Here is a 27849-nt window from a genome sequence, read left to right on the forward strand (position 1 = left end):
ACCTAATATGAGAAAGTTGGTTTCTTAAATTTTCAAGAAAAGGCTAATCATATTATTCATGTGGTTAATTTCTAAGGTACCAATCATAATACTCATTTGTTATACATCTTTCGTTGTACCTAGAGGACTAGTCTTGATCTTCAATTTTTAATGGGTTTCTGAGGCATTATTTGGAGCATTCCTTCAAAAATGCTAAGGGATCTTTTCTATTCTCATATGTTCAGCAAATCCTAGGATTTCATTCTTAAATTCTTCCAATTGGTAATCATAATATCCCCTTCTTTTACTTATGTTCTTTTCTTTCCTCCTGATAACTATTCTTTGGTTTTACTTCAAAGGTTTTACTAATAATTTTTTTTTATTTGGATTTACCTAGTGTTTTCATCATAGGAGAAAAATGAGCCTTAAAGAAAAAGAAAAGGAGTCCAGAGATTCAAAAACTGATAAGATCTTCTATGTAAATATGTTCCTATGTAAATAGGAACCAGGTATTAATCTTCTTTAGTGTCCCCCTTCCCCCTTTCCCTGTTCATGATCTTTCGGAGCCACTTAAAGCTTTTCTGAATCAGTTGTGAGTTCGAGCTCTCTCTTTTTTCTATCTCCTGGAGATAGGTTCATTTTGGCAAGGGTAAGGCTGTTCAGCTTCTTTTAGAATTTGTTTTAGTCTGCACCTTAGGTATGTAAGGCTTTGGGGAAGGCAGTTCTTTATCTCATCCCCAGGTTCCTCCCATGGACTTAAGGCCATATTGACTTTGTAATGCTTTTCTTCAGCCTTCTGGCAATTTTGATGAGTGATCCTGGAAACCTTAATTTACCCTTTATCTATTTTTTTGGGGGGGGGTTCTTTTTGAAAGCAAATATTTAATAGACATTTTTTCTTTCTTACATTTTATTATTTCTCAATGACTTATACAACTTGAAAAATCACTAGCATTCATTTTCAAATTGTTTCTGGAACCAACCATCTCTTTAAGTTCATACTGCCTATAAATCATTTTAAAATACTTTCCATCAATTAAGTTATACAGTGTCATTATCTTAGAAACAAGTTTCATGTCCCTTCCATCACCCTTTCCTCCCAGCCCAAACTTTATTCCAAGCTCTTAATCACTATTCAGATCAGATCAAGTCTCACAAAGACCACTTTAACACATTTGGTCCTTCTGTTGGTCCATTTTACTGTGTCCTTTGGAATCCCCTCTCTATTACCCACTTTTTATTTTCAAAATATATACATGGATAATTTTCAACATTCACCAAAACTGTTCTAATTTTTCCTTCCCTTCCCTTCACCCCTTGTCCCAGGCAGCAAGTGATTCAGTATATGTTAAATATGTGCAATTTCTCTATACATTTTTACACAAATATCATACTGCACAAGAAAAATCAGATCGAAAAGAAAAAAAATGAGAAAGAAAACAAAATGCAAGCAAACACAGAAAAAGAGTAAAAATACTATATTGTGGTACATATTCAGTTCCTACTGTTCTCACTCTGGGTGCAGATGGCTCTCCGCATCACAAGACTATTGGAACTGGTCTGAATCATCTCATTGTTGATGAGATCCACGTGGGAATACTTCACTTCTTATGCATCTTGAGTTTGAAAGCCATGGCTTTTGTCACTCCTTACAAATTCATAAGATCAGAGGAAAGTTTGACATGCTCCAGGTTTTTTCTACTGCTGCTTCTAGAGTATTTCAATATTATGCATCCTTAATAATCTTCCCTCCAAAAGCTATACAATTCATTTTTAGCACCTATCATGATACAGCAGGAAGAGGAGTAAATTGGGGTTAGGAGACATGGGTTTACTTTTTCTCTCCCTGGACTTCAGTATTCTCATCTATGAAATGGGGGAAATTGGGCTGAATTGTCTGTGTTCCTTATTTTCAGTTCTATTTTATATTCTTTGATTTAGACACTCATTAGTCAAATTCAATGACCAATGAAACTCTCTCTCTTAAGATTTCTGTTTTCAGTACCACCATTTTTTGTTTTTTGTTTATTATTATTATTATTATTATTATTTTGCTCTCCTATTTTAAAAATTTCTGTATGTTTATTATCACTGACCTGGATTTATTCTCTTTTAGAAATAGGTTCCTTGAAGTCTTCTTCGTCCTTTCTCTTTCTTTTCTTTCTTTTCTTTAGGCATGGATCTAGCTATGCCACCTTTTACTGGGAACTCTACTTTGGCCCTTTTCCCTAAAATATCTTTGCCAGATTTAAGGCCCTCCAAAACTTGAAAACTCTGTCTTTCTAGTCATATTTCATATTGCTCCCTCTCACATATTCTTGCTTGCAACTAAACAGAACTATTCCCATCACCTTTTTATTCCCTATTTTGTCCTTCTCATACTTTTTTTATTAGCAACATTTCTTGTGACTAGAATCAATTCTTTCTCCTTCCTTGAGCCTGCTTTTTGTTGAATTTCTGAAATTTGTGAAAGCCCAACTCAAATGTCATCTCTTCTGTTAAGGTTTCCCAATTTCCTTTAATCATTAATTCCTTTATCACCATTAGACTGCACAATACTTTTCTTTTTCCTCTTATGTACACATCATGCTTCATGATCCTCCTATTATATTGTAAGTTACATGAATATAATGGTTATAAAGAGTAGATACTTCACATATTGTTAATATAATTCTGTGACATTATTTGTTTCAAACTAAGACCTTACATAAAACAGCTATTCAAAAATTAAATCCTACAACATATCTACCTTTAGGATAAGATAAAAATATATTGCATTTTCAAAACTTTAAAAAGTTAAATGTAAATCATTTAATATAAACTTGTGTATGGTATTATAGATGAGTATGTATTATTTTCATTTATTTTATTAGGAAAAAGGCAAAAAAATTAATATTGTAAACAGAATAAATAGCATAAAAGTCATGTGACATTTGAAAAGGGATTATTTTTAATAGTTTACACTTTAAACATTTCCATGTGAATCTATTTCCTTAAAAAAGGTTTTGTTACAAGAATCACTTTTTTTGAAAGTAAGATAAATGCTGAAGTTCATGCTTCTAAACTTTAATTTAACTCCCACTATAACTTTTGTGCAGGGGAAATAAATATTTCTTGTTTCAGTGTTCTGTTAAGGAACAATAATACCAGAACAGAACTCAATTGTTTGACTGCAAGTAACTAGTTAATACAGGCTACTCTTTGGATAGGAAGGCTTAAAGTAGGTGTGTCTGTAAGCATAAGTCAATAAATCTCAAGTGTTCCTTGTGTTACATTTACAATAGTATAGAAAATTGAGTTCAGGGTAGGAGATTAAGGAAAGGACTACTTGTACCAAACAAGGAAAACATTAAGAGTGTTGTATTAAAAAAAAAACAAAACAAAACACTGAAGTTCATCTCTTTTCCGTATTGAAAACAAGGAACATATTAGGGAGTGTTGAGGGATATTCGTGTGAGTGGAAGTGTTTGGGAGTGTGTTTGTGTTCTTGTGTTCTCTTCTAAGTCTTATTTCTTATTGAATTAAAGATTAGGGACTTTCCAAGTTGAGAGGGAGAGAGTAAACATGTACAATAGCCTGAAAACAGAAAAAGAGACATCCCATTTCCCCCCATGTATCTGTGGACAATCAAAGGAACATGTAAACAATACCTGATTGATCACTGTGAGGCTACTTTTCAGATGAGACATATGGGTTGCCTAAGATCTAAAATTATGAGAACTCCTTGCATCAATCTTTGGATCTGACTGGATTTCTGGTCACCATTTGGTTAAGAGTACCTAAGCAGAAGATAGGGATATTCCAGCTTTCTAGCCATGCAAGATTAGAGTCAAACTGCAATAAGGCTTTCTCTCAATTCCCACAAAGAAGTGTTTTCTCACAAGATAGAAGCTTCACTAGACCCAGAATTGACTAGAAGAGAACTAAAGTAGCTCCAGAATTGAGTCCACAAACTGGACTTAGTAGAGTTCACTCAGTTCCTGCAATTAACCACTTGCTATCTTAATCTCCTTAATTACCTCATGCTTTTTTATTATCCCAATTTTTAGGAGGAGGAAACTAAGGCTGAGCTATGTTAAGTGGCTTTTCTGGGGTCACATGTTTAAAAAAAGTAGTTGAAGGAAGATTTGAACTTGGGTCTTCATGATTTCAAGTTCATTGATTTATATACTATACAACTTGGTCTTTTCCATATCACCTAATGATGTCATGTCTTGACTCCTAGGTCATGGTTCTTACTGTAACATAATTTTTCTTTGTCAAACATTTGTATAAATGAAGTTACATGTTATATTTATAACTATAAGACATGTAAGTAGATATGTTATATGTTGTAATATATTTTAAATGTATAAAGTTAATAACAGTAATCATAAATTTATAATAATGCAACCCATTATTTAACAATAAATAACAAATTCAGACTGCCTTCCTGAACTTTTCTTTCCTTGTTCTTTCTCACTCTGTCTATTTAATAGTCATTCAGTTTCTAAAATATCTGCCTCTGATTTTGCTCATCTTTCTCTAGACTCAGGAACTGAAGTCTCAGATTTTGTTATGGTGGAGATTATACTATGATTCTAAAATTTCCTACAGCAAAATGGAAATCTTTATAATGTAAATTCATAAAAACTTTGTGTCTTCAATCCTAAATATCCAACAAGTATCCAGCAAGGTCGGTTTATATCACTGATGTGCAATTAAGAAATTTAAGTACTTAGACATTACTTGTATATCTGACCATTAAAAGCATCCTGTGTATGGTTTAATTAATTATAAGTTATTTAGTATAGTGGTATAACTTATTACAGCTGAGTGTTCTTACTAGATGAATCAAAACAGGTCATATTTTAATGTGCTGTGTAGTAGTTTTTTGACTGTGACAATGCACATTTAGGTCGTATTTCTCTAGTGATCATCTGTCCCTCCTGGGACCTTGTCCCAACTAAATGAGGACAACTTTCACCCTTTACTTTGAGGCTTTTCTGAACCTTATACATAATGCCGAGTTACTCTCTTGTCTAGTTTAATTTGACTGAAGTATTGCCCTTTAATCCTAACCAATGAAAGGAGGCAATTCATACCCACTCAGAATGCTGAATGTATGGCCTTCAATAAGTTCTAAAGGTGACTATTTTGTTTTAAAAAGCTACACCAATTCAGCCAAGAAGAAGTTAAGAAGCTTATCAAGCATCTGTCTCCTGGAGCACAGCCAGTCCCTCTCTTGCATAGCCTAAGATGCTGTCTCCTTCAGCTCAGATTTCTAGGCATTAGTTACTTTGCCATTTTCTAAATAGTTCATTTTAGAAAACTTTTTATAAAAATTCTCTATTCTTTGAGAAGCACAACCCAGAGACTTATAGAAAGAGAAATCCCAGATATATTGCTAGTTGTTACTTTCTGGCATGCAATTTTAATTTTAGATTTAGGTTGGGGGTGGGTGGTGGGTGGAATACTATGGGGCTCTGTGAAATCTGTACTGTCCATTATATAAATTTCTTAGCTTTAGAGATTAAAGTAACACTGGGTGAAATTGGCAGGACTATGTTCTCAAGGGATTGGTTTAGGTTGGTTATCCTTAATGTCTGTATCTTCTGAAGGCTTTTGTGAATATAACCATCCAGTCACACACCCACACCTGTATATGTATACATACATAAATACACACACACATATTTATGTGTGTGTGTGTATATGTATGTGTATATATATATGTATATATATATATATACACACACACACACACACATATATCTAGTTCATGATCTTTTTCCTATTAGTATTTATTGTAGTCTTTATTCTAGTCCTCTATTTTGTTTTACTTCTTTTCTCAATTTGATTAGAGAGGTATTTCTTAAGAAAACCTAAATTTACTTATATATTAGTTATTTTGAAATACTACTTGCCTATGGAAATAATTTGTTGGGAACTGTCCCCAATTTTTTCTTCAATAATAGATTTTTCTTAATTTGGTTTAGAGTTTAGGTCTTTTTGGAAGGTGTGCTCCCAATTGAAATATTGAGTTTGTATCTTTCAATCTTTTAATAACCTTCAATTCAGTTTAACAAACAGCTTCCAAGTTTCTGTATGCAAAATAACATGGATACAACTATGGGAAAAGAACAATTTCTACCCTTATGAATACATAGTATATGTATACCACAAAGAAAATTGAAGAGAGAGAAAGATTAACGATTGCAGGAATGGGGAGGAAGGAACATTGGAGAATAATTCAGTAGAGAGATAATATTTGAGCTGAGTCTTAGAGGACAAAGATTCTGAGAATTTAAGTTGAAAAGGGAGTACATTCCAGGCATTAGGGATTGGGGAGGGAAGCTTTATACAAAGGTGGGAGGCAAGTGATAGAGAATGTTGTTTAGTCTGGATTATCTAGAATATGGTTTATGAAACAATAATAGAAAAGTAGACGGGAGCCAGATTATAAAAGTCTTAAGTGCCAGATAAGGAACTTATCTTTTATCTTATAGGCAGTGAAAGCTACTGAATGTCCTGGTCAGATTTATTCTTTTTTTTTATTCTTTTTTATTTTTTTGTTCCTTGCTGAGACAATAGGGATTAAGTAACTTGCGGGGGTCACACAGCTAGGAAGTGTTAAGTGCCTGAAACCAGATTTGAACTCAGGTCCTCCTGACTTTAGGGCTACGCCACCTAGCTGCCCCCAGATTTATTCTTAAAGAAGATTATTTTGGTAGTTATGTGGAGAGAATGGAATGAAGGTCAATTAGATTGTTATAGTTGTCCAGACAAAGAGATGATACAGACTGAAATGTGATGGTAACCATATGAACGAAAAGAAGCACAAAGATTTGAGAGAGTATGGAGGCAAGATAATTTGAGGCATTACAATTGATATGTAGTGGGAGCGGAAGACAGACAGCATCAAGAATTTTCGAGAGTTTTGGTTCTTGGCACCAGCAAGAAGGTGGCTTTTCTCCAGACTTCAGAAAAAAGTAATTATATATTAGATGCATTATATATTGGATATATTGCAAATATTATATATTTCAGAAAAAGAGTAATTATGTATTGGATATAGAAAAATTACAGCTATATTCATGAGGTAAAGAAAGAGATGCTAATCGAGTTATAATCCATATAAATTAATATCAGAGACTGCTAATCCTTAGTGCTCACTTCGCATTCTTCCCTTACCGGCCTTCACAATCCCTGCATGAAAGAATATATAGATGCTATGAAACTGTGCTTTAGGTTCAAATTGGGAGTTTCTCCTTGTTATGAAAACTTTGTGTGTATAACTCATCATCTACTCACTTCCTTGAGGCAACAAGGGGGTAGAAGCAGAGTTGGGGAGGGAAGCATGCTGAACCCTCCCTGAGGCTATCTCTAGACTAGGGGTTTCATAGAGATATCTGCAGAAACTCTGCCCAGAACATGCTCCTGATCTTGCTCCCAAGCTGCAAGAAGTAGTAGTGAGCAATTTAGCCTAGCTATAAAAAGGAAGAAGGGATTCAAATGAATACTGGGGCAAGAAACTGAACCAGTATACGTGACTGACTATACTGGGCTTGAAGAAAAGAGGACTGAACTTCATGTGAATGAGGGATAGTGTGTGTGAGGGAGAGTGTATGTGAGGGGGACAGGGAGAAGGAGTGTATGTGTGAGGGAGAGTGTATGTGAGGGGGACAGGGAGAAGGAGTGTGTATGTGTATGTGTATGTGTGTGTGTATGTATCTCTTCCCCCTGAGGCTACCAAGAGCAGAAATCTAATCCAGTGAACACTAAATCTCAGTCTACAAGGAGGCTTAGGAAACTTTATAGTCCAGGAGAGGAGTAAGAAAGCAACCGGAGAATGTAGAGGGAGGGAAAATGCTGAAATAGAGATTTTAGTAGGAAGAGAAGTCAACAGAAACTCTGTGTATAAACAGATAAATCAAAAGGAGGATCCTAGAAGGTAGAAGGAAAGGTGAATACTAAGTCCTTATAGGATGAAGGAAAATTAAATAATTTTAATAAGATAAATAAATTTTGATAAAATCTTGTGGGATTCTAAGAGAGCAGAGAAAATGAACAAGAAATTCTAGAGTGGTTGAAAAGATAATATCTGTAAGGGAAAAAAAAATGACTATCAGAATTTATAGCTCCTAGTATAAAAATGGGGCAACTGTGTAACTCGGTGAATAGAGTACCAGACTTGGAGTCAGGAACACTCATCTTCTTGAGTTCAAATCTGGCCTCAGATACTTCCTATCTCTATAATCCTGGGAAAGTCACTTAATTTTATTTGCCTTGGTTTCTTCATCTGTAAAATGGGCTGGGAAATGAAATAGCAAGTCATTCCAGTATCTTTGTTAAGAAGACTCCAATTGGGGTCACAAGATTTGGACATGTTTGAAAAATGAATAAGTAATACAAAGTTTAAAAATCTCAAGTAGAACATAGAAAAAAAATTGAATCCACATTGGAGAGTCTTTTTAAAGAAACCAAAAGAAAAGAGAACAAATTTAGAATACAAAAATAAGTAGAAAAAAAATCAACAGAAGAGAAGCAAAAAGCAAATATTAAAAGAGCATGTATACATTGTTATAAATAATAACTATAACAAAATTAACGGCAGACCAATAACTAAGAACTAAATTGTGTGAAATTATAATGCACAAACTTGGTGCCAAAGAGATATGAAAGACACACTCTCTCTATTTTATTGTCTGATTAGGTGGGGAGGAGGACGGAAAGAGTAACATGGATTTAGAAGTCTGAATGTGTCAGATTTTTAATGTTACGTTTTGCTGGTTTTTTTTTTTAATTTTAATTTTAATTTTTATACTCTTTACGGAGGTTTAGGAGGGGAAGAATATTATGGGAAATAATAAATGGTACAGAGCAAAAACACGTTTTAAATGATTCTTAAGTTAAAAGCCTACACACATTGTACTTTCAGAAGAAATAAGCAAATATAGAAGATTAGGTTTAATGGGGAGTCGTGGTACTTCTGCCTGGTTGTGATAGGAATTGGAAAGAAGGTTTTCTTGAATTTGCTTGACACAAGATACTGGGATCTTGAACAGCATGAACTAGTACATTTTAAATAGATAACAGAACCTGAAAGTTACAATGTTCTTGTCCAGCAGTTACAGATAATGTGGGGAAGCAGTAACATACTGAAGGGCATGGAGATAGTGAATTATTGTAACATAATGACTGCTTCCTAGAGAAAACATTTCTACAAGGGATAGTTTTACTTTGGGGTGAGTTTAATAGCAAGGAAAACTTTACTGGATAACTTGGACAATGTCTCATGTTCATCTTCAGTTGGATAAATCTGGAAACATTTTTTTACCCAATTCTTTCATATTTACTGTATGATTCTATGCATTATTTCCTTCTGCCAATATTTTTCAGATTCTGAAGACTGTCAAAGTGATGGTTGTTTAAAATATAACTGAACTTATATCATTCATGTTTTCAAAAGTGAAGAAGACTTTGATTTGTTGAGTCTCAAAATTATATATTTATAATACTTGATAACAGAACATTGAAGAATATAAAATAGTATTGAAAAGCCTTTCCTGAATACATTTGAAATTTTAAAATATGCAATTTAGGGGATATAGGCAATTTTGTTTTATGTTGAGTTTAATGGATTTTCATTCCAAAATTTTCACCATGGGGCTCGGGGAGGATGGGTTGAGAAATGGAAAGGTCCTAGTTTTTCTTTATAAGTCACCTTCTTCTCCCCTCCTCCCAAGGCACTTTTCTGTGAATTGTCTTCTCTGATTATTCATTCCATCCCTATGTTTTTCATACTGTCTTTTTTATCATGTGGAAGCATCTTTCGTTTTATTCCAGGATGTTTATCTTGGATTATGGATTAGTCACATCTAGCCTCTCAGTTTATCTTGTGTACATCTCTATTTCTTTGAGAAGTTATTGTGCGTAGGAGCACTAATTTTGGAGTGAAAATTATAAATGTGAAGTTGGAGTTGGAAGGGACTATGAAGATCATTTAATTCAACTTCTTACTCTTATAGATAAAAAAATTAAGGTCAAGGATTTCCCTGAAAGATTTAACTAAAGTAGCACAGTAAATACTGGAGGTGGGATTTGGATTTAGGTTCTCTGAGTATACAACAGTATGTATTTCCCAGTTGTGTACTACTTTTGGATTTCTTTGAAATTCTCCATCTTGCCTTTTTCCATCCTCAGGAAACTCATCTTTGGGGAAATATCATGGTCCTATATGATGGAATCTGCCTAGAACTCATATTTCATCAGTACCCTCTGCTGTTTTGATTATACTATCTGATTGGAGGATGTGGGAGTTGGCTCTAGAGCCTCTGTTTAAAGATGGGGCTCAGCACAGTTTTTCTTCTCCTTTTCCCTTCAGCAGCTACATAATCTTTTTGGAATTCTTTGAATTTCTTCATCACACTTTCCCCCCCCCCCCCCCCTTTTGGCTTTTTGGTGTGTGCTATCTTTCCCTAATAGATCCTAAGCTCTTTGAAGGCAGGGAATGCTTTTGTTTTTATATATTTTTATATTCCCGTTACCTAACCTAGTGCCTGACAGTAGGTTTTTAATATTTATTGACTGACCTACTGACTGACTGTATTCACTACTTTTGCCTTTCTTGATTTAACAAGCTTCTGTCCGAATTCTCATTCTACTGAAAAATCTTTTGTTGTTGTAACTTTTAATAAACAAAAACCAATAGTTCTTTCATTCTGAAATCATATTCAACCCCACTTGCAAGATTTTCCCAGATCAGAAAATTTAAATTCATTCTCACTTATGTAGTTTGTATATTTTCTCATTATTTTCCAGCTAGATCAGAAGGCCTGGTAAGTGGGGTGCATTTCATCATATAAATCTCAGTGCTTACCAAGTGATGATAGTTCCCTTAATAACCTCCTCTATTAAGTCTGAGTTCCTTTTTCTACATTTTCTACCTTAATTCCTTCAAAAATGATCCCAATAACCCTTTTTTCCATCATTTCCCTTAACAGAAAATTTTCTAGTTTGGTCAGATGAGGCCCTTTGTGCATATTCAGTCCCCTTTCCTTTCTTCATGCCTTATTTCAGTTTCAATGCCTAAATCGCACTCCAGCTTTTTCAAATTGTTTACACCAACTCTGATTTCATTAATGTCAGGAATTCCAATCATGAAAAGATACTCTACTCATGCCATATAGTTCAGCAACTTTTCTTTAACTTATAGATTCATGAGAGGTTAGCATTTTTACTCTTTTTGTTGTTGTTTGCTTGCATTTTATTTTGCTTCTCTTTTTTTTTCTTGTGTGACACAATATGTATGGATAACACATATGTATTCATATATTGGATTTGACATATATTTCTACCATGTTTAACATAATATTGGACTACTTGCCATTTAGGGGAAGGTGTGGGTGAAAGGGGGGGGAAATTGGAACACAGGGTTTTGTAAGGGCTAATGTTGAAGTGCACACATTTTTTTTTTTTTGGCGGGGGAAGTGATATGCTCATGATCACACAGTAGTTTGTGTTAGAGTATAAGAAGACTGCCCCTATAGGTATCATACTACCTCTCAATTAAATCTTATCTATTCCTCAATTTTTCATGTGAAGTCTACTCTTGCTGTGTTCCAGCCCCATTAATCTCCCCCTTTTCTGAAATGTTGTAATATTTCAGAGTATGAGAAACTTGATTGAAAATTTTTGTGGTGAATCAAGGGTTGGGATTTATGGCACAAGAATAGGACAATAGATTTAGAGTTGTGAGGGTCATTGGAACTATTTAGTTCAAGCACACATATAATTTGCAGTGCTAGAATTTCATCTTGGGTTTTTTGACTGAATTTTATTAAATATCCCAGTAATCATGTCTAAGCATCATGATTTTTGCTAATAATTTAGCACTTGGTTATATTCTATTTTGTTTTCTAATTGTTTTTTGCCTTAGCATTTCATATGTTCTGTAACCCTGCACTCAAAACTGTATCAGACTGAATTTATTCTTAAAGGTCTTTATCAAAATAGATTCCAGATCTTACCTCAAGAATGAATTTTAATGTTGTATAATCTATTCCTTTAGAAATCTCAATTTAAACCAATTACCATGTTGTCTGTCCTTAAATATCTGTTTGCCATTTAAACAACTTGGTGTGTGTGTGTGTGTGTGTGTGTGTGTGTGTGTGTGTGTGTGTGTGTGTGTATTTTATCAGGTCTTTTTTCTTATAAGCTAAATAGCTGATTTTTACTTAGACCTTGTTTTCTAAATTTCTAAATGTTTTTCCTCTTCTCAAAAACTAGCACTTTGTCTAGGAATACATAAAATGAGTTTTCTTTGTTCAGTATGCTACTATTTGTTATTAAGAATCTTTTTTAAATGACCAAGCCTCTCTGCCTAGGTTACAGAATGAATTTATAACTTATTGTATTCTTCATAGGGAGACCTTTTCCTGTGCATGTTAATGGAACAAGTGTTTATGAACAGTTATTATAATTATAGTTATTATCAGCACGAATCTGCATACCCTCTACTAGTAAAACAAAATGACAAATTGCTGTGGAAATAGTTTCTTTCTCTGGTTTCCCAAATAAAAAAAGAACAGATAAAGAAGTGATAGGACATATGATAGTCCTGAGTAGGGGATCTTTATCATATTAGGGATGAGCTGATACTGATGATAAATAAGAGTGTGGATGATAGATGAAGAAGTTTACTAGGGATGATGTTCTAGAGAGTTTTGCTTTGGTAGGAGAAGGACTACCTCTTCACATGAGACAGAGGTAAAGTGGTGGAAAGAATCCGAGTGATGTGAGATGAGGAGGAGGGGTGAAGAGGGTGCTCTTGATGAATGGTCTCATTTTTCCCCCCCAAGTAAAATATGAGGCAAAGTTCCCAGCTGAAAGGGTAGAGGAAAAAGAACAAAGAAGGTTTTGAGAAGGAATGAAAAGGTTCTCTAGGTGCTTTTAACTAGTTTAAATGCACGTTGGATGTACAGATTGTCTTGATGGGGATCTCAGTTAGTGTCTCAAAGAAAAGGAAAGGGAATAATCTAGAGAGAACAAGCTTCGTCTAAGCAACTGCTTTCCTTTGGCTACAGAACCAACTTCTGGGGAAAAAACTTATTTCCCTTTCTAATTGATACAATCATTATTAGCCCCATGGCACAGTAGAAGAACTTTTGTACTTGTTCAAGAAAAACTCATTTACAGTACTCTCTGTCATTGTTAGCTATGGGGCTGTTACATCTTATCTTTCTGTGCTTTAGCTTCCTTATCTGTAAAAGATAGGAGGTTGAATTTACTGACTTGAGGTTCCTTCTATATCAAAAGCTTTAGTTCATAAGAACAAAACTACAAAACACTTTCCACACAAAATCAGATCTAAGCAACTGGAAAAATATTGTGTTCTTGGATAGGTCGAGTGAATATAATAAAGATGACAATACTGCCTAAACTAATTTATTTATTTAATGCTATACCAATCAGACTCCCAAAAAACTATCTTAATGACCTAGAAAAAAATGACAACAAAATTCATGTGGAAGAACAAAAGGTCAAGACTTTCAAGGGAACTAATGAAAAAAAAATCAAGTGAAGGTGGTCTAGCTGTACCAGATCTAAAACTATATTATAAAGCAGCAATCATCAAAATCATTTGGTATTGGCCAAGAAATAGACTAGTTGATCAGTGGAATAGTTTAGGTTCACAGGACAAAATAGTCAATAATTATAATAATCTAGTGTTTGACAAACCCAAAGACCCCAGCTTTTGGGATAATAACTCACTATTTGACAAAAACTGCTGGGAAAATTGGAAATTCGTATGGCAGAAACTAGGCATTGACCCACACTTAACACTATACACCAAGTCATCTTGGTCAAAATGGGTTTATGATCTGAGGCATAAAGAATGAGATTATAAATAAATTAGAAGAACATAGGATAGTTTACCTCTCAAACTTGTGGAAGAGGAAGAAATTTGTAACCAAAGAAGAACTAGAGATAATTATTGATCACAAAATAGAAATTTTTGATTATATCAAGTTTAAAAGTTTTTGTATAAACAAAAGTAATGCAGACAAAATTAGAAGGGAACAATAAACTGGGAAAACATTTTTTATAGTCAAAAGTTCTGATAAAGGTCTCATTCCAAAATATATAGAGAATTGACTCTAATTTATAAGAAATCAAGCCATTCTCCAATTGATAAATAGTCAAAGGATATGAACAGACAATTTTCAGATGAAGAAATTGAAAAACTATTTCTAGCCATATGAAAAGATGCTCCAAATCATTATTGATCAGAGAAATGCAAATTAAGACAACTCTGAGATACCACTACACACTTGTCAGATTGTCTAGGATGACAGGAAAAGATAATGATGAATGTTGGAGGGGATGTGGGAAAACAGAGATACTGATGCATTTTTGGTGGAATTGTGAATGCATCCAACCATTCTGGAGAGCAATTTGGCACTATGCTCAGAAAATTATTAAACTATGCATACCCTTTGATCCAGCGGTGTTACTACTGGGCTTATATCCCAAAGAGATCATAAAAGAGAGAAAGAGACCCATATGTGCAAAAAATGTTTGTGGCAGCCCTTTTTGTAGTGGCTAGAAACTGAAATTGAATGGATGCTCATCAGTTAGAGAATGGCTGAATAAATTGTGGTATATGAAATGTAAGGTAATATTATTGTTCTGTAAGAAATAACCAGCAGGATGATTTCAGAAAAGCCTGGAGAGACTTACATGAACTGATGCTAAGTGAAATGAGCAGAGCCAGGAGATCATTATACACTTCAACAACAATATTACATGATGATTAGTTCTGATGGTCATGGCTCTCTTCAAAAATGAGATGAACCAATTGAGTTCCAGTTGTTCAGTAATGAAGGGAACCAGCTACACCCAGTGAAAGAACTGTGGGAAAAGAGTGTAGACCACAATATAGTATTTCTATGCTTTCTGTTAATGTCCCATTGCATTTTTATTTTCCTTCTCAGGTTATTTTTACCTTATTTTTAAAATCCGATTCTTTTCTATATATTGTATTTAATATATACCTTAACATAAAAAAGCTATTGTTCTAGGATTCTCTCATCTTTGGTTTAAAATAGGGAGGTACTGTAGAATACCCATTTAACTGTGGAAAACATTTAGTCAACTAATAAAGATGGATTTGTGGAATCACTGGTACAGTTTAGAAGACAAAAGTAGACAATTGATTTTATTATTTCCGCTTGTCAAAGTGTGTGTGTGTGTGTGTGTGTTTTTCATTATGATGATGACACATTTATATAGGTTTGCTCTGCCCTGATATCTAAGTTATCACTATAGGGAGCACCCCATTAAGAATTTTCTTCTAGGAAGCAATAAACTGGGAGAAAATTCTTACATTCAAGGGCTCTGATAAAGGCCTCATTTTAAAAATATATATAGAGAATTGACTCAAATTTATAAGAATTCAAGCCATTCTCCAAATGATACATAGTAACAGGAAATGAACAATTTTCAGATGAAGAAATTAAAACCATTTCTAGTCATATAAAAAGGTATTCTAAATCATTATTCGCCAGAGAAATGCAAATTAAGACATCTGTGAGGTACTACTATACACTTCTCATATGACTAAGATGATAGGAAAAGATCATGATGAGTGTTGGAGGGGGTGTGGGAAAACTGAGACACTAATATATTGTTAGTGATATTCTGAACTGATTCGACCATTCTGGAGAACAGTTTGGAACTGTGCCCAAAACGCTGGGCACATGAATGCTGTGGAATATTATTGTTCTGTAATAAATGACCAGTAGGATGATTTCAGAGAGGCCTGGAGAGACTTACATGAACTAATGCTAAGTGAAGGGAGCAGAACTAGTAGATCATTGTACAAGGCAACAGCCAGATTATATGATGATCGGTTCTAATGAACGTGGCCTGTTGCAATGGTCTTGTGATGAAGAGAGCCAGCTGCACTTAAGAGAGAGGATTGTGAGAAGTGAGTGTGAATCACAACATAGTATTTTTCATTCTTCATTTGCGTTTTGTTTTCTTTCTCATTTTTTTTCCTTTTTGATCAGATTTTTCTTGGACAACATGATAATTGTGGAAATTATGGAAATATGTATAGAAAAATTGCACATGTTTAACATATATTAGATTACTTGCTGCCTAAGGAAGAGGGAGTATGGGGGGGGGGGAAATTTGGAACACAAGATTTTCCAAGGGTTAATGTTGAAAATTATCTTTGCATATATTATCAAAATAAAAAATAATAATAATAAAAAGAGAGAATTGCTTTCTACCAATCAGCAATTTGGTTTAAATTACCAAATTAGGAGAAAATTAGTGAGAAGTTAAGGGTCTAGTCTAGGGTCACACCATCAGTAAGTTAGAGGTCAGTTTTGAATGAAAGTTTTTCTGACTATCTAATATTATTACATTATTATTAATATTGTGCCTTAATGTTTACAAAGCTTTAATTTAATAATAATTCATATATTAATTTAATGCATCAGAAGATTCTGGTTCATGTTTTGACTCTGCCATTAACTATGTGATTTAGAGTGAATAAGACAATTAACCTTTTCCTCATTTGTAAAATGGCTATGATGATAATACTTTTTTTTTTTTTTACTTATATAGCAAGATTGGAGGATAAATGAGTTTCTGTATTAGAAAAATACTTTGTAACTGCATACTACTATGTCTCTATGAATTGTGTTGATTATAAAGACTACATCTGAAGAATTGGCTGCAGAATTATAGGAAAACAACTTAGAATTTCAGAAATTTCTCATATATCTTTTGTGGGAACTCAAGGAAAAATGCAGTCTTTTTGGTTCTCAATCTAATAGAGATCTAATTTTAGCAAAACATTAAGAGAGGAAAGAAAAGAATGGAAAAAATTACATGATAATTTTGTTAATATATTTGAAAAGAATAGCAAGTTGTGCATAGTAAAAACAAAAAAAGACAAAGGGAAGAAAGAACAACATATTAAGTTTGGTAGTAGCATGTATCACTTGGCTTTGTTTAGTTGTATGCCATGCTTACTTTTGAGACTTTACCCTCTATTGACAATGTAAAGTAGTGAAGAAAACAAGCCAGTGCAGCTGTAAAAGTCCCTTCTTTTCATTTTTAAAGTTTGGTTTCATTTAATGTTTTCAATTTAGGGAACTTTACCACATCCTATAGATTTGATGGACAGGTATTTGGGGAGGGACCATCTTAAAAACTGGAAAAAATTCTCTAGAGCACTCTGTATTTAGTCATAAGTGAGGGAGCATTATTAAAACCACCACGAAGAATTAGAAAGTGTTCTTTCTACCCAGCCTCACATTTTGAACCATAAAGTTTATAGAAATAAGCCCTGAATGTAAATAATTTGTGAGCAAAGCCATATATTTGCCTTGAGAATCATGGAGTTTATATAAACTGGGAGGACCATACTTCTGCCTTGTTAACTAGCTTACTTCTAACTGGAGTGTGCAGTGTTTTCCTAAAGCTCTTGTTGTTAAGAAATTCCTAGCAACTCAACAATGACTAGCCCTCTGTAAGGGTCAGCTCTTCTGTAATGTATGTTAACCCCAGCCACTGCTGCAACCAACATTATTAGAAGCTGGAATAGTGGTTGAGTTTAGCTGTCACAGGCACAATCTATTTATTAACATTCTGATCATTTTGCAATATTGGTTGTTGCAGGAGTGTCCTGATTGAACTGCTCTTCTTTAGTTAATTGTGGTCCCTTTTTTAAAATTTAAGCATTTTACCACCTGCTTGGTACTGTGCCAGGTTCAAGGAAAAAAAAGACAAAAGTGGTGACTCCCTGCCTTAAACTAACTTAGACTGTAAATTATATTTCTAATTCTATAAAATTCCATTCCATAAATTATATTTAACACAAATATATATGTATTCCCTGGGTGTCTAAAATAAATGCATCTTTAAATTTAAAATTGTAGCAAGACTTTACTCTGCAGTCACTCTGTGTGTGTGTTTGTGTATGTGTGTGTATGTATGTGTGTAGATATAGATATGTGTACACTTACAAACACATGGTGACTCCAAATATACATACATATATACACATACACATATACCTGTGTGTGTGTGTATGTATATATATATACATATATATATATATACATATACATACATACATATATATATATATATACACACACATATATATGCATATGTGTATAATATAATTTACCCATATACATCTGTGCATTTTTATACTTTATATATGGATGTATTTATATACAGACTATATGTGTGTGTATCTATGTATGTATATATTTATAATCTATGATATATTGTATATCTAATAATATATAGCAATATAAGTATATATGTTTCCATATATATTCAAATGAACATGAGGTAGTTTGGGGAAGGAGTGCTACAAACTGAGAATTAGTTATAAAATGATAGGTTTAGAGTTGTATGAGACCTTAGAGGTCAGCTAGTTAAATCTCCTGATTTTATAGATGAGGAAAATGTGGCCCAATAAAATGAAGAACTTTGCTTAAGGTCATATAGGTATAGAGAAAAACTTGTTTCAGTCCACAGCTTTGTGACATTTTCTTCTGCCTTCTTGTGTAGTTATAATTCAGTAAAAACATCTGGAAAGAAGACAGCAAACTGAGATGATGGGAAAGGAAAAAGGGAGTAAAAGAATCACCTTGAATATGAAGGTGGAAATATTAAAGTAATTTGCTATTATTGAAAAATTTAAATCCTAAAATATTTAGGATTTGCTTTTTCTGTAACAGGAGATGTAGATGAGCCCACATCCTAAGTTTCTTATAACATTTTTATTTTGTTGCTTATTTTGAATACAATGCAGCAATGAAGTGAATATTTTGGGCATTGTGATGTTATCAGAATGATACAGTTTTTCCATTGTGAGACTTTTTTCAACATATTTTTATTTATTGTGTTAAAATTTCCTAATTACTTATAAATTTAACTTCTTCTAAAAAATTTGAATTCCAGATTTTCATTTCCCTCCTGCCATTCCCCTCCCTTCTTGAGAAAGTAAACAATTTGATATTGGTTATACATGTTAAGTCATACAAAATGCATTTTCACATTATCCATGTTGCAAAAAGCAAACCAAAGAAACAAAGAAAAATGAAGAAAGTTTAAAAATTAATATCCCTTAATCTGCACTCAGACTTCATTAGTTCTTGCTCTGGAGTTGAACAGCATTTTTTATCATGGATCCTTTGGAATTTTCTAGAATCATTGTCTTGATTAAAGGAGCTAAGTCTTTCACAATTGATCATTGTTACATTTTTTTGCTATTACGATATTCTTTTGGTTCTGATCATTTAACTTTGAATAAGTTTCATATAAGTTTTCCCAGATTTTTCTAAAACCAGCTGATTCATTATTTCTTATAGCACAATCATACCATAACTTTCTTAGCCATTCCTCAGTTGATGGATATCTTCTCAATTTCCAATTTTTTGCCACCACAAAAAAAAGAGCTGCTATAAATGTTTTTGTATATATAGCTTCCTTTGCTTTTTTTTTTTTTTTTTTTCAAAATCTCTTTGGGATGTAGTAGTGGTATTGCTAGATAAAAGAGCACACACAGTTTTATGGCCCTTTGTAGTTCCAAATTATTCTCCAGAATGGTTGGACTAATTCACTCAACCAATAGCTTATTATTGTACCTATTTCCCCACATTCTTCTAGCATTGGTCATTTTCCTTTTCTATTATGGTAGCTGCCAATCTGATAGGTATAAAGTAGTACCTAAGTGTTGTTTTGATTTACATTTCTTCTAATCTGTAGTAATCTAGAACATTTTTTTATGACTACTGATTGATTGTTTTCTTTGAAAACTTCCTGTTATATCCTTTGACCATTGATCAATTAGGGAATGGTTCTTTTTATAAATCTGGTTTAGTTCCATATATATCTCTATCTATATACATGTATATATAATTTGAGAAATGAGACCTTTGCCAAGGAAACTTCTTTAAATTTTTTTTCTGGTTTCTTCTTTTTCTTCTTATTTCAACTGTCTTGTTTTTTTTGGTGCAAAAGCTTTTGAATTCTATGTCATCAGTATATTCATTTTGCTTTCTGTGATCCTCTTTCTATTTTTTGTTTGGTTATAAACTCTAGTCTTATCCATAGATTGATGGTATATTTTTCTATGCACCCCTATTTTATTTATGATTCACTATGTCGACATCTTTTATCCATTTTGAACTTATCTGTGTAAACAATTTTAGATGTTGGCCTTTGTCTAGTTTTTTCCCCAATTACTTTGACCATTTACTACTGTATATTGTGTACTGATACACTTAACCAGTATTAGATTATTTTGATGATTATTGCTTGGTAATACAGTTTTTAAAGTCTGAAACTGCTAGAGCTTCACTTTTTAAAAATTGATTCCCTTGATATTCTTGATCTTTTCTTTCAGATGAATTTTGTTATTTTTTTCATCTCACAAAATGATTCTTTGGTAGTGTTGCACTGAATAAGTAAAGTAATTTACATTAAGTTGTCTTTTTTTTTTTTTTAATGTTGGCTCATCCTACTCATGAATACTCAATATTATTCCTGTTGTTTAGATTTGTCTTTCTCTATATGAAAAGTCTTTTGTAATTGTCTTCATATAGTCCCTGGATTTATCCTGGTAGGTTGACACCTCCCTCCCTAAGTATTTTACAATGTCTGTAGTTATCTTAATAGATAATAATAGATAATAGATAGATTTAGATAGATAATAGATAGATCTTAATCTCTTCTGACTAGGTTTTGTTAGTAATTTCTTGAAATGCAAATGGATTATGTGGATTTATTTTATATCCTATAACTTTGCTAAAATTTTTAATTGTTTCAACTAGTTTTTGTTGTTGATGATTCTGTAGGGATTCAATTTTTTCTTGTCCTGTTGATATAGCTACCATTTTAATTCAATATTCAATATAGTGATGATAATCTATATTCTTGCTTCCCCTTTGGTCTTATTAGAAAGGTGTCAACTTCTTTTCCATTATAAATAAAGCTTGGTTTTAGATACATACTGCTTAAAATTTTTTAAAAGACTTCATTGATGCTAATGGTTTCTAGTGTCCTTAACAGGAAAGGGTGTAGTATCTTGCCAAAATCTTTTTCTGCATATATTGATATGATCATATGATTTTTGTTATTGTTATTGATAGGCTCAGTTATACCTACAGTTCTCCTAATCTTGAACCAGTCTTGTGTTTCTGGTACAAATCCAATCTTGTCATAAGTGTATATGATCCCCTTGAAATATTGTTGAGTCTCTTTCCTCTTATTTGCTTTAAAATTTTTATATCAGTATTTATTATACAAATTGGTATATAGCTCTCCCCTTGTTTATGTATCTGTCAAAAGTATATTTGTGTCATAGACTTTGGTGGGACCCTGTTTTTAACCTATTTTTCCAAACTCTTTATATAATATTGAAGCTCCCAGTAAATGATTTTTGGGAAATCATTTAACTTCTTTCCCACAAAAATATATTTTTTGTACATCTTTTCTAGGAGAGAAATTAACATTTTGAATTTACAGAACAATAGATCTTTATTGATTGGAATGCTAGAGGCAGCAATCAGAGTCAATCCCCTTATTTTGTAGATAGGGAAACTTGGGCCTAAGAAGTTCAAAGGACAAGATAAAAACAGAATTTGTATTCTTACATTGTAGAACCAATATTCATTCTACTGTCCAATATCTTTAAATCTAAACAAAAAATAATTATACCCTTTGTCTTTGGTGTTGTATAATCATTATCTCATCTTCACCCTAAACCTCATTCACATAGATCTGAGTAGTCTCTGACACACATTGACTATCTGGCCTTGGGCAAGTCACTTGCTTACTGAGTGCTGTGTCAAATTCTCTTAATTAAAACATAAGGCTCCACTAATCTGTGCATAAAGATCTTTGCAGTTACGTATTTACTTTTTTTTTAATGTAATGTTTTCTGTGCTTTATTATATGTTTATTTTGTTAAGAGTTTGACATCTCTGCTTTAGGGCAATTCTCTAGGAATATAAGTGGCAGAATAAATGCATATTTGCATTATTAGAGGTGCTTCATACAGATGAAAATCCAGATCCCAATACCTAAGGAAAAGTTCTGCTTTAAAGCTGCCATACAGATATAGCTGTAGGACTTTACCTTTTGGGTTCTTCACTTTGAAGATTTAGAGCTCAAACAAAGAATAAAATATGAATCAGTGAATTAGTGACCTGAAAGATAATACTGCTATTATGTAGAGAACAAGGGTAAATTCATTATTGGGATAAGCAACCATTGGGATGGTTGAAACTGGATGCAATTTGAGATGATTTAGCTTTGGCTAATCCTCAAAATGTTCATAATGAATTCTGTTGATCTTGTAGTACTAACACATTTGTTCTTTAAATCATGTATAGAACATAGCAACTATACTTTAAAAAGCAAAGCAAAGAAAAAAGAAAACCTGGTGGAACAAAGCAGCATGACATTAGGGTTTTCTGACTAGGTTTCAGAGTGTGTTATATATAACTCCAGGTTTTCACAAGATACTTTAACAGTTGCTCAGAAGAAAAACTTCTCAGGGTAGACTTTAATGTCTGTTTTATTGGCTTGCTTTTCTTATATTTATAAATTTGAAAGCAAGAACACATGAGTTCTCTTCAAGTTCAGGAAAATTTGAAAATCATTCTTCTAAAAGATCAGTTTTGGTCTTCATTGATGAAGACATGACAGGAAATATCAGATTTCAGGGATGTACTATTTAGAATGCTTAAACTGAATCAGGAAGAACTAAATTCAAATCCAGTTTCAGACATTAGCTGTGTGAGCCTGGGTAAGTCCATTTACTCTCTATATGCCTTAGTTATGTCATCTACAAAATAGGGTAAATGATAACACCTACCTCCTAGGATTGTTAGGGGGAAAAATGCTGTATAAATGCTGTTACCAATAGCAAGTCACTATTTCTGGGTCTAAGTTCTTCATCCTTAAAATGAGAGAGTTGATCTATATTGTCTTCTGTGTCTAATCCTTTGACTTCTGTATGCTTTAAAGTAGGGTAAAAAATCCCAGATCAAAATATAGTTTTCCTAGATTAACACTTATTTCCCTTCCTGATTAAAAAAAAATAGTCATGTTTTATTTTTGGTAAAATATAATTCTGTTTTAAAACAATATCACTATCTTTTAAGTGAAAAACAGCTAGGATATAATCACTTCCTTTTATTTTTTTATCTTCTCTCCTTTGATTCAGACTTGGATACTAATATAACATTGCTACTTTGTCAATCTATTACAAGAATAAATTTCTCCTCTCTCTTTTTAAAAGTCTGTACTGAAAGAATAATGTAGCACATTCTTATTTGCTATAGATACTAATTGTATTCTCAGTTGGGATCTTGCTGTCATAGCCACAATAACCATAGCTTTGTGTTCAGAAGGCCTGTTGACAGTAGTTATTGTACAGTGTAAATGAATGCTGTTGACTAGTGATGCATCTGTGTCTGAGAACATGTAGTCAGTTTAAGTTGCCTGGCAAGTGATCAAACCATTACCAAATCACATCTTATGTTAAGAAAGGTTATAGTTATGAAGACCTATTAATAGAGCTTTTTTTTCCTTGGGGGGGTGGTGGAAATTGGGAGGATTTCTAGTAATAATAAAAATGATAATAAACTCAGACATTTAAAATATGTGGGTGACTCTTGATGTTTTCTGTATTAAAACCTGTTTTTGTTGTCATTTTAGGACCATTAATGTATTTATAAGTAAAGGATCTCATGGTAATGTCATGCTAAGAGTTACTAGATCTTTGTAGTAATCAGGTCAAGTTGTACAGTGGTATCTTAGTTATAGTCGCTGGTTGTAATTGGGGAACTTTGCCAGTAGCACCAAATTATATGCTGGATCACTGAAGCGAACTAATGTCCTTTGAAGCTAGGCTTATCTTCAAATTCCTCTGTCTGTTAAAACATATAAGCTTTGAAAATGTGACCATAGCAAATATAATATTATAGTTAACTTAGTTTCCTCAGCTACATCAAACAAAACTATGTTTACATAATCCATGTAATTTGGTGGTACCTGGTGAGCAATAAACTCCTCCCAAAGCCTTTCTTTTATAAAGGGCTCAAAACTTACAAGTAATTCTCAATTTTCCACTAGTGTCTTTATTTAAAAAAAGAAACAAAAAGTCCTATTTTTTGGTCCTATCTCTTCATCTATAACTCTGAGCTTTCTTATGTATATTATTTTCTCCCACTAGATTGTAAATTCCTTGTAGGGGCAACTGGATGAGGTCTGGAACTGTTTTTGTTTTGTTTTATCCACAGAGCTTAGTAACATCCAAACTTATGAATTTTAATTGTCTTAGCAAGAGTGAAAGGAAAGCTTTTTTCTTGGTATCCCGCTTATAAGCCTTTGTTATATTTCCTTGCTCAGGAAAATGCAGAATTTTAACAATTGAGGGAGGAAGGACTAGTTATTTGTTGGAAGGATAGAAAAATAATCTTGTGCAACTTGTGCACAGGAAAACCAGCTAATCTGATTGATTTTTTCTATTTAAAGCTAAAATACATGTTAAGTAAAATATTTAAATAGTAAAAAGTAAAATATTGATTTAGTATTGATAATTTAATTTCTGGAACCATCATAATGAACTTACAATATCCTTTGTAGTAAGCTTAATTGACAATTTTTTTCTGCTTTTGCTGTTTTTCTGTTTCTTATTGTCTTTTATACCTCCAGCATTCAGCAAAGTGCCTTGAAAATAGCCGGTGCTACATAAATGCTTGCTAAATGAATTGAATAAAAAATATACTTTTTTATTATTTAGCTTAATTTTCTGTGATAAAGAACTGTTATTTTTATTGTAAAGAAATACAGAAATTCCAAATGGACTCATGTGTTGTCTTTTTCCTTTAGGCTGATTAACTTTAAATAATTTTCTTGTCAATACTAATAACTGACATTACTTACTGCTTTAGAGTTTTTAGTTCTGTATGTTAGTTGACACATTTGAACTTCACAACAATTCTGTGAGGGTATCATCTCCATTTTATAGGTAAAGAAACAAGCTCAGAGAGCAATGACTTTGCCCAGGATCATACAACTTTGAAATGTTTCAGTTAGAATTTGAACTTAGTGTCTGCCACAGAGCAAAAAAAAAAAAAAGCTTTACAAATGCTTTTTAGATTGGTTTGGTCTTCCTGACTCCCAGTCATTATGGAGTCAATAGTCCCTCCGTTGTGCCATGCTGACTTTCAAGATAATCTGAGAATGAGTAGAAAATTAGTTTTTAGAAATCAAATAGCCATTAGCATTTAATACAAGGTTTATATATTTGAGTACATATTTTCAGTTATTCTTTGAAATGAATATTTTGTAGAAACCATTGACAAATTGATGTACTCATCTTATGCTTTTATGCTTGTACATATTAACAGAACTTAGCTCATTGCTCCATAATGGTTAAAAATGTGAAAATTCATATAGTTTGATTTGTTGAAGGATAGTCATATCTTGAATAACACAGAATAACATAATTTTCTTTTCTAAGAAATATGTAGATAGAATCCTAATTTATCAGTCAGGCAATTGTTGTTCTATTGTAACATATACATACATACATACATACATACATACACATACGTATATATATATGTATGTATATATATATGATTTTCTTACTAAATGAAGTCAGTTCACATTCTAATTTGACTTTTAAAAAACTCATTCTCTTTCCTCCTTTGCTTCTCCTTTGCGTCATCAGTCTGCACTTAATTTGTACACTAACATCATTTGTTTTTTTTGTTTGTTTGTTTGTTTTTGCTTCCATGACAGCTCTCCGATGGCGCAGTCTCTTCACCCCACCCACCTCCTTGGCCTTTCCTTATAGCCCTGTTGCAAGACTCAGTCCATATAGCAATGGCTTTAATTCTCCCAGCTTCTCTAAAACCTCCAGTAAAGCAATACTAACACCTGAAAAAACAGGTAATATTTTAACTTTTTACCTACTAACATGCTTTAAAAAATCATACCGCTAAACTACTTGGATGAATCTCACCAAAAAATAGGGCTAAAGGGTAATCCTATTACAATTGCAATATTATTTTCCATTTTATTTCAGGGTTCAAAATGAAAATCATTACTTTGGACCTAAGAATCATTAATCTATTGTCTGTTGTACAGATGAAGAAGTACTATATGTATAGTATGTAGCTTTATGTATATAGTATATAGCTTTATGTATATAGTGAGAGGCAACTTGGTACAATGGATGGAATGAAGGACCCTGGAAAAAACTGTGATCAAATCCTTTGACAATTTATTAGCTCTGTGAGTGGGCAAGTCATTTAAACTAGGTGAACTTAAGGCAACTCTGTAAGACTTCTCTACCAAGTCATAGACAGATTGTATTGTTTGTAAGTTGAGCATGTTCTCCACATTGATTAAATCAAGCTCTTTGATGTGTGTGTGTATGTGTGTGTGTGTATGTATGTGTGTACATAATAGTATGTTGTTGAAGAGCATATGCCTTTTATCTCAAACATCAAAGCAAGATTTAATTAAAGGTATAATCTTTGATTGTGTTAGTCTTTTTTTCTCTCTCACCTATATTTATCAAACTAGGTATAAGAAAATCAGACAGCTTTCTTAAGTAGGACTGGGATGACTGACATCATCCAATCATTAATCTCAGTATTACTATTATTATGATCACATCACTTTTCTATTTTCCTAGTCTTAGTTTCTTAGTCCCTACTATCTCTTGGACACCCCCTCTCTTGTTTCACATTATTTTCTGGTACATTTTATTTAATTAAAACAGGGAAGTTTTAGAAATTAGTATGTCTGTGTGATAACTCATTATTTAAGAGACAGCATATTGTTAACTGTTGTATATTTTAAAAGTGAGTCAAATGAAGTTTCAGCTTAATGTCATGATATGAATTAAGACAGCCAGCTATCTGTGGTCTTCAGTGGAAAATGGGAACTATCTCAGAACCCAATATATTTTTATGCCAACCCTTTAGAGAGAGATAATTAGGTGCTGCTTAGCTAGAAGCCAAGTTTTGGCTTTATTTTTCAAGTGTTTAAGTTGGCTTGAAGAACCAGAAAAATAATGAATAGCTTTTTGTACATTTACTGAATTGCATGCTTTATGTATGAGAGTTGAATCCTGAAATGGTGATTATTCTAGCTTTGGGGATAGAAGTAAAATGAAGAGTTACTGATATTAAGCCTGAATAATGTTTACTTTTCTTAGGTTATACTTCCAGGGGCTCCCCCCTTAGTCCTCAGTCATCCATAGATAGTGAATTGAGTACATCAGAGTTGGAGGATGACTCTATCTCCATGGGATATAAACTACAGGACCTCACTGATGTTCAGATCATGGCTCGCCTGCAAGAAGAAAGTATGTTTCCTTTTTTTTTTTTTTCCTTCATGGGGCTCTTTGGTTTGGCAAGCTTGAGTTAGAAATGTGAAGATTATGCCTATAATACAAAAAAGGTGAATGAAGTTCTTCTTTATGAGTAATAGAGAGGGAACTTAAGCCAAACTCTTTGTCTCGTTGTTTTAACTGAAGAAAAGTGGGGGAAAAAGTCATGTTTAAAGGTTTCCAGTTATCCAAGGTCACCCACTGTTTTAAATTATGGGCATTTCCTCCATACAAACATGGTTAAGGAAATTGCCCATGGATAACTATTGCATATATAAATATAGTTAGAGAAACTATATTTTAAAGTGTAATGATATAATATCCTGAAATTATTTTGACTTATTTTTTTCCCTAAAAGTTTTTGGGCAAAAAGAAGGGAGTAGGATCATAGAAATTAAAGCCAGAGACAACCCATGACCACCTAGTTTAAG

The 27849-nt window shown here is 33.0% G+C and overlaps 1 protein-coding gene across 2 annotated transcripts in view; it reads left to right on the plus strand.

Moving 5' to 3' along the window:
• Positions 1–27849, plus strand: part of SLAIN1 (SLAIN motif family member 1) — a 74683-nt gene that overhangs the window by 17667 nt on the left and 29167 nt on the right. The window contains exons 3-4 of one of the 2 annotated variants that reach the window (XM_051983957.1): positions 25819–25968; positions 27245–27394. In XM_051983957.1, the coding sequence (XP_051839917.1) occupies positions 25819–25968; positions 27245–27394 (300 nt within the window). The remainder of the gene's footprint in view (positions 1–25818; positions 25969–27244; positions 27395–27849) is intronic. The other variant, XM_051983958.1, reaches the window with a different exon arrangement.

The sequence above is a fragment of the Antechinus flavipes genome, chromosome 3 (genome assembly GCF_016432865.1).
Source record: "Antechinus flavipes isolate AdamAnt ecotype Samford, QLD, Australia chromosome 3, AdamAnt_v2, whole genome shotgun sequence".
Taxonomy (NCBI): Eukaryota; Metazoa; Chordata; class Mammalia; order Dasyuromorphia; family Dasyuridae; genus Antechinus; species Antechinus flavipes.